General features: G+C 28.0%; 1 protein-coding gene across 1 annotated transcript; it reads left to right on the plus strand.

Moving 5' to 3' along the window:
• The first annotated feature begins 7,627 nt into the window (after nucleotides 1-7,627).
• On the plus strand, nucleotides 7,628-8,766 carry LOC114190429. Its single transcript, XM_028079307.1, has one exon. It carries the CDS (start codon nucleotides 7,788-7,790, stop codon nucleotides 8,340-8,342), a length of 555 nt encoding a protein of 184 aa, XP_027935108.1. The 5' UTR covers nucleotides 7,628-7,787; the 3' UTR covers nucleotides 8,343-8,766.
• Nucleotides 8,767-8,988: the final 222 nt, after the last annotated feature.

Genomic DNA, 8,988 nt, shown 5'->3' on the forward strand with positions numbered 1-8,988 from the left:
AGAAACCATAAATTTAGTAACCAAAAATCAGTGTTTCAATGGATGATTAAGGATATAAAGAAAACACTTGATTCTATGTAAGGCTTGATATCACAATCACATCATCTTCTTGAATTCTTAATGAACAACTTGAGGAACAATGAAGAACCAATGCAGATTTCCTCCAAGAACTCTTCAACAATCTTTCTCTTCTCTTTAGTGTCTAAAAAATGTCACTCCGAACTGGTGCAATAATCTATTTTTAAAGTAGAGTTGTTACTAGTTTATCTAGTTGATTAGGTTATCTAGCTAATCAACTAGGTTATGACAGTGCTCAAGTTCATGTTCCATAATTAATCTAATAGACTAGATTAATATTTTAATCAACTAATGCAACAACAAAATAATACATTTAACCATCACACATATCAGACATGGCCTAATAGATTAGATTAACATTCTAATCAACTAAGTGTGAAGGATTTAGCACATTTAGCTTGGCACACATCAAGTTCATACAAACATCTATGTCCTGTTTGAATTCAAGCTATTCTAGGCTATCATTTTCCTATGGACATCATCAAAAACAACATAAATTCTCTTTGAAAAATAGGAACAAAAGTTCCAACCACATTCAATAAAGAATTTTAAATAAAATTATGACCAATAAAATTAAAAAAAAATAATGTTTCCTCTCTTTTTTCTCCTCCCCAAATTTGATAATGTTGACGCAATCAAATTAATATTACTAAACTATTGCAACTTCAGTACTTCAAAGATAGTAGTCAAAAAAATAAAAACGGTAAATTCAACCTTAAGTCGTCTCCCAACGAATACAAAAGTGATTTCTAATAAATTAGTTCTTAAAAAACTTTACAAAAAGATTAGTCAAATAATAAAAGTAATAAGATAAATAAAATTGGTGTGATAAAAAGATATAAAAACAATTTTAAAGAAAATAGTTTGATCTCATTGCTATTTTAAAATAACATACTCTATTTTGTATCTTAGATTAATTTTTCCAACACACTTCTGTTGATATCTGTGTTGCCTTTGCAACTATTACCACCATCTTTGCAATTGTCGTCATTGCCTCCACCTCTGCAGTTGTCGCCACTGTGTCCTTTTCTTCTTCCTCCTCCTCATTTTTTAACTCCATCTTCTTCCCCTTTTCCTTCTTTTTCTCTTCTTCTTTTCACTCATCTCTAATTAATTTATAAAAATTATTTCGTCAAATTTGACAAAATGAGTAACACCCATTTTACCATCTGATTTACCCATGAATTTATGATAATCCAATCATCAATGAAGTTATCGATGAATTTTAAGAAAATGGAATTATCGATGGATCTATCAATAGATTTTTAAAAAATTCAATCACTAACACATTCATTAACAGATTTAAAAAAGAAAACCAATACTGACAAATTTACTGATAGAATTTTAAAAAAAAATTATTAATGGATTTATTAACGAATTTTACCACGACATGGTCAAAGTCCTAAGCGGAAAATTTGACACCCATTTTACCAAGAAAAATATCTATTAGTAATAAACATTATAAATTACAAATGAATATTACTGACAAATTTTACCTACAAATTCATTACCGAGATAAATATTCGTCAATAATTAAAAATCTAATTTATCAGCAGATAATACCGATGAAAGTATTCATCAATAATTAAAATTCTAAAATTCGTTAGTAAAACTTGTTGGTAAATTAAGTTTTTTTGACAAACTTTACCGACAAAATATATATTGGAAATAAACATTACAAATTACAAATGAGTATTAGTGACAAATTTTACCTTCAAATTCATTACTAACTTATATATATTCGTCAATAATTAAAAATCTAATTTATCAACAGATATTACCGATAAAAGTATTCATTGGTAATTAAAATTCTAAAATTCGTTAGTAAAACTCATTGGTAAATTAAGTTTTTCTGACAAATTTTTTTCATTAGTAAAATTTCATCTGTAATTTAACATTTCTTTCAGTAAATTAAAAATAAATAATATATGAGATTTTATTTAAAAAATTAATTGAAAAAATATTTAGCATAAGTAACTCAATCAATATTTTATTTTATAATTATAGTTTTAGAATCATAGTTGATTTAGTTGTCATTAATATTCAAATCGGAAACATTACTATTTTTGTTGGTAAAAAGACATCAATCGTAAAAAGATATTGTTATTTCATTGACATATAAAAAGCAAATATATTGATGATGATGGTAGTAAAACATTTCCCCTTCTTCTTAGCGAAGTGCAAAAAAAAAAAAGAATATTTTCCTCTTCTCACATAGGCACAATTATTCTACTTCGTCTACAACCTTTATTCTCTTCTTGTTGTGGAGACATAATAAAAACTTTCAACAATAATTATTTATGTAATTGTTATTGTTTCTACATACAACAACAATTTACTTAGAACGTCGTCAAAAGTCTACCATTTCAACATTAAATTAATTACAAGATTGACACCATCGCCTCTTAATGATAGTTAACATAAAATTGTTGTTAAAATTTGTTATTTCCACATTAAATTAAGGATTGCCTTTTTTTTTTAATCTTGAACTATAATGCAATTTTGGTTTTATCTTTATTTCAAAGCTTGATCTTGTTAGGTCCTCAGACTTAAGAATTGCATGAACTCAGACCTCCTCATCTAACGACGTTAACTTTTTTCTTGACGTGGCAAATAGTGAGCCAAGTCAACCATTTGTTTTTGGACATGTGTCCTTTTTTAAATTACATGTGTTGGTTTTTTCACTTTTTCATTTTCTTTTTTATTTTTGCTTTTTTCTTTTTCTTTTCTTCAACTTCTATAATTTTTTACTTTGATCAATCACCCCACCATTTCTATACACCTTATTCTCTCTAAAATAGCTAAAATTAGAATATGTTGTTTATCACACTGAATATTTTGCATATAATATAAAATGAAGATGAAAATTAACATTGTCATTGGCGATATTAGAATATGTTGTTTAGCACACCGAATATTCTTCTTATAATACTTGTTTTGAATTCCTTGAATCTTTGTTGGGAAATCTATCAACAAGGATCATTTAGCGGTCACTTGCTAAAAATTATGATGTTTTACTTAAAGTGGTTACCTTGAATCACCAACGTGAAGTTTGGAAGATTGTGAATCTAAGAAATATCTTCATTCCATCCAAGGTTGTTATAAAATATGAGTAACAACATACACTAGATCACCCATCTTTCACCATCGGTCATTCTCACTACGTCATTTATTTCATTATGTCTCGTGTAGTCTTCCACATGGAAAACTAAAACTCTTAGATTTATTCTATTGTAATTTCGTTGTTAACTTTGATGTTATGTACAATTAAAGAGTTATTTTTTAGTTTCTTTAAAATATAGTTGATTTTATGTATTCTTAAATTTATTCAAAATAGAGTCAATTATATCTGTTATCTTTTAGCTCTGATTTCTACGTTTAGAATTATTTTAGAAAACATTTTGATAATTCAATCTTATTCTTTAATTAAAATTTTGGTCAATTTACTTAATTCTAATAATTTTTTATTTAGGTAAAATTTCACATGTATATACTTGGAATATGTGAGATAAAAACAAAGGTTCACTCATAGAGACTTGCAAAGTGAGGTGTAAATAGAATCTTACTTGTATATGCTTAGAACGAGTGAGAAACTAAATGAATTATGCTTGTTTGATTAATTCAAACTTGTGTACTTGTTATCTTAATTCAAAAGGTAACAGAATAGAACCCCACATATAGACATTTGGAAAATGTGAGGTATGAATAGAATGTTACTGTATAAGTTTGGAATGGGAGAGAGACTTAATGAATTAATTTAAACTTGTTTGATTAATTTAAACCTGTTCAAGAATAATTTATTGCTTGCTTAATTCAAGAGGTAATAGAATAATACTTCAAATATATACACTCGGAACATGGAAAGTATATTTAGAATATCACTCCTTTATACTTGAAATAGGTAAGAGTGTATACTTGAAATAGGTAAGAGTGTAAACAAGTTAATTGACACTTGTTTAGTTATTTCAAAATTTGTTTAGAAATTAAATGAATGATAATCATATAAAAACTGATGAAGAATTTATCTATAAAATAGTTGAAGAATCAACTGTTTTTCATGTTTATGACTTTATTGCAAATTCTTATACATGTTGATTTAATAAAATTTTTATTGAATTTGTTGAAAAATGACTTAGATTGACCGACTCTATCTAAATTCATACTTTGAATATAATAAATGCTCTAATCTATTTAGTTTAATAAGAGAAACAATGATCACTAATATTAATATATATATATATATATATATATATATATATATATATATATATATATATATTCATCTTTGTTGACTTAGTGGATTTTATCCACTAACATTGAAAATATACTTCTATGTTTCAAAACCTTGCCTTAAAAGTATAATCATCAAATGCATTTTACTATAAATTAACAAATAGAGTGTGATATCCCTTTATTTTCTTTGAAACTATAGACGGTAAAACACTCTATTGTAGAAGAGTTTTTAAAATTTATAAAAGTAGAAATAATCTCTTTTTTGGGTTTTTCAAATTTCTTACATTAAAGCGATGATTGATTTTCATTGTATTTATCTTGTATTTATCTTGGTTTGATAAGTGATATCTTCCTAATCTTTTAATCTGTTCCAATTTTGGAATTCTTTGTTTACTTTTCTATATTATTTTAATTCATTATTCTTTTATTCAATCATGAATCTTTGGAACTTTATGATCGAATTTCATTCTCTATATTTTTATCTTAGTTTCACTTATTCTTATCTTTGTATTTTTCTTTTAATTCTACCAAATATTATTATCTAATATTTCATTTTTATATTTTGTGATTGTTGAATTTTGTTTTGTTCAAAAAGTGTATTTCACTCTCGTTTCTAATTCACATATTCTTTGTAAATTTCTATAATATAATTAATTAAAAAATATTCTTAAATCATTTTAATACTACCTATATGTATCATATATTATCTTAAATAATCATTTAGAAAATCTATAATCTCTTCCATTTGGTACAAAACCAAATCAAAATGAACAACGACGAACCAAATAATTCTAAAGAAAGGCTTGCATGGAAAAATTCTCAATGAATTGAATATATTGAACGAAACTTTTATTCATCTATTTTGCTTAGATTTCTCGATAATCCTAGAGTTTTTCAAATATCTATTTAAAAACTAATTATAATATCTTTAGTATTATATCTATGAGATAATATTTTTTTTAGTATCCATTCCATCTTTGATAAAGTTTACTTCAAAATTTAAAACTAAAAATATATGTATTTAAATTATCTTTGACCTTAGTTTTTAAGTGTTTTGATTCAATCCAAATCCATCTGATAATATTGTTAGGATCAACTACCACAATTCCAATCCATTTGGCAGTCATCGATAAAAACATTAAAAATTATAAGATTATTGAATATACTAAAATAACAATAATTAAGGTGTAAGGAAAACATCATTTTACTATTCTTCCTATCGAGAATTAATGAAACAAAAATCGTAATTAATTATCACATTAAAAAAACTATCTCAATCGGAGTATTTTCCTAAAAGAACGTCTTAAAAATTAAAAAGAAATACATATTAAAATTATTCTTAACCTTAAATTATAATATTTAAAATAATCTCGTAGTATTATAATATTTAAAAGGGTTAAGTATGTTTTTAGTCCCTGAACTTTGGTCAAAAATTAGAATTCATCCCTGGTCAAAATTTTGATAAATTTTGGTCCTTAAACTTTAAAAATAAATGAATATAGTCTTTTTAACTCAATTACGTTGACTTTTTTCAACATGTCGAATGCGTTTCATGTTAATATTGGAGTTGTTTATGTTGTTTGACACATTCTCGATTATATATTTACTGAGAAATGCATTCAAAATCTAAAAAGAAATTAACAAAATTGAGTTAAAAGGACTATATTTATTCATTTTTTAAAGTTTAGGGACCAAAATTTATCAAAATTTCGACTAGGGACGAATTTTAATTTTGGGTCAAAATTCAGGAATTAAAAACATATTTAACCCTATTTAAAATAAGGATTTGTTTTAGTAGATGTAATGTAGCTTTTTTTTAACATAAGTTAAAAGAAGATATTTTTTGAAATAAAATATAAATTGCAACTACCACATTTGTAGGTGATGATTTTATCCACACAACTAAGTACATATATAGTACACAAAAAATGGAAACAAATTTAATCCATATTTAAATATGTTGGTAGGATTTATTTCGGTACCATGAAATGTGATATAAAATTGAAGAATTGTAGCATATCCAATCGCTTTAGAAAGTGATGTGACAGAAGAGTTAATGATAGTAGAGATAGTAAACTATTATTAAACGTAGAAGTTTTGTCTTACTTTGTGTACGCGTTTTTTTTTTTTTTTTGAAGAGATGCAACATTGGTCCACGTGTGCGTTTTCTGGAAGTGGATAACTTTGGCCCTTATCTGTCTCTTTTCCAGCACTCACTCACTCAAAGACGTGAACAGGTTGAGTTCAACAATGAGTACACCATGCTAACGTACGCTGCTAACGTACGCTGCCAACGTGTTATTCCCTGGTTCGTCTGTGCCAAATCCATTTATTCACCCACCACTCACTCTTATCCTACATGTCTTTTCTCTCTAATAATTAACTTTTTTCCTGCCCCACGTTTTTTCACACACACACACACCCTCCATCATCATTAATGTCTTCATTTAATCACTGCCAAAACTTTATCCATATCTTACAAAATTAATTAATACTATATAGTAGTTACTTACATTTTTTCACACAAAAACACTTAGTCGTTTCATTTCTAATATAATTTTGAATAAATTATTTATTATATAACATTCAGACAATTGTTAATACATAATATCATCAATCATTCTACTTGAAATATTATTCGTTTTTCTGAAGTTTTATTACACTTTTGTTTTCATAAAATATGTCTTTAAAATTAGAAAAAAATATATATTTGAATTATTTTAACTTCAATATTTATTAAATGGGGCGAAATTATTAGGCGTACTATAATAATTCTTTTTTATTATATATATATATATATATATATATATTAAAAAAACTAAAAAATTAAAGGTATATTAAATGAAGGAGTAAATACATATATATATTTATTGAACTCTTGAAAATGAAATTTAATGAAAGAAACACGTTCAAATAATAGATGGAGTAATCATTATTATTTTCTACTTAGAATAGTTTCATATTAAAAATAATTGAAATATATTTTCTTTTTTAATAAACTAACATGACTTTTAATTCAAATTTTTCATTTACTTTTACATATTTTATGATTTTAAAACTTTTATTTATTTAAAATTATCTCTTGCAAGTTCGTTTATCTTTATTAATGATTTGTCACGAGAACAACTTTAAATAATTTCAGTGAAATGGCTGGTTGGAAATGAAATATATGTGGTTAAAAAGAAAAGCTTTGTTAGAGTTATTTATTTTTAAAATAAAAAATAAAACGTGTTGGTTCATTATTCCTGAATCCAAGATAAAGCAGATCGAAATGGTGCTTCACGTTAAAAGAAGTGAGGGCAATTACAGCGAATAGAGACACCGGGGTTAGCTTAGCTTTATCCATTACTCCCAAACCAATATAAATAAATGTAGCATTTCAACTCTCGGTAATTGAAAACAAAGGCACCACCCACAAGAGCTCACAAACAACAAAACAAGAGAGAGAGAAAGAGAAAGGAAGAAGCTTGTGATCAATGGCGTCAAGGAAGAGTTTTCTCTCCAAGCCCAGTCGTTACATCTTTCCGACAACCTCCGACACCCATTTGAGCCAAACCCAAGAGGGCATGTTCGAGTTGGACGAGGCCGACTTGTGGAACCACCACTCCTCCGCCACGGATCACGCCAAAAAGGGCTTACCCTCTTCGGGTTCGCGATCTGTTCCGAAGAGAGGTTCGAGGAATAACAGCAACAAGGTCGACGGAGGAGGAAGAGACAGAGTGCCGGCAGCGTCGTCATTGCCCGTTAACATACCCGATTGGTCCAAGATCTTGAAGGAGGACTACAAGGACCACAACCCCAGGTGGGAGAGTGAAGATGAAGATGAAGACGACAACTTTGGTGGTTGTGGTGATGAACCAAACCAAGGGCAACAAGGGCTTAGGAATATTAGGGTACCCCCTCATGAATATCTCGCCAGAACAAGAGGGGCTTCTCTGTCGGTGCATGAAGGGATTGGAAGGACTCTGAAAGGCAGGGATTTGCGCAGTGTCAGAAATGCCATTTGGAAGAAAGTGGGCTTCGAAGATTAATCATAGTTAGTGATTAATTAATGGGTGTTAGAGTTAGGTTTCTTTCATCTTTCATCTAATCATAGTATATATATATAGAGAGAGAGAGAGAAGATATGGATCAGATTCCATATTCTGCAGTAGTTTTTATTTTTGGAAAATTTTGGTTAAGGGCGATAACCATAACCATAACTTACTTTAGTGACAGCTAGTTAAAGATTGAAAAGATCCATATGCTAGATTGTTGGCGTGGATGAATGAATGATTTCATGATCATATAGGAAGGGACTTTTTTTTTTTTTTGGTTTTCTTCTTCTTAATGTTGACTCGTATTGTTGTAGATGATGAACCTCATTTTAGGTGTGTACTGTTTTTGAAGAAGAGCCAGCACTTATGATGTTTTTTGCCATATTTATGAATAGTGTTTTTGGGTTTCGTGGATTGAGTTGGAGGGTGATATCAATGTTTGTTCTTTTTTGGTTGTTGTTTTTGGATGATGAGAGGAGGAGAAGGCGTGGAAACTGTAGTGAAGTTAATACGGATAAGATCGGTTGAATTGAATGAGAAGAAAACAAAAGGAGAAGAGGGAGCAAGAAATGGGAAAACGTCGGTGGGTGGATTCCATGGTTAAGAGTGAGGTTAGTGGTTAACGTAATAGTTGGTGAGA

The sequence above is a fragment of the Vigna unguiculata genome, chromosome 7 (genome assembly GCF_004118075.2).
Source record: "Vigna unguiculata cultivar IT97K-499-35 chromosome 7, ASM411807v1, whole genome shotgun sequence".
Taxonomy (NCBI): domain Eukaryota; kingdom Viridiplantae; phylum Streptophyta; class Magnoliopsida; order Fabales; family Fabaceae; genus Vigna; species Vigna unguiculata.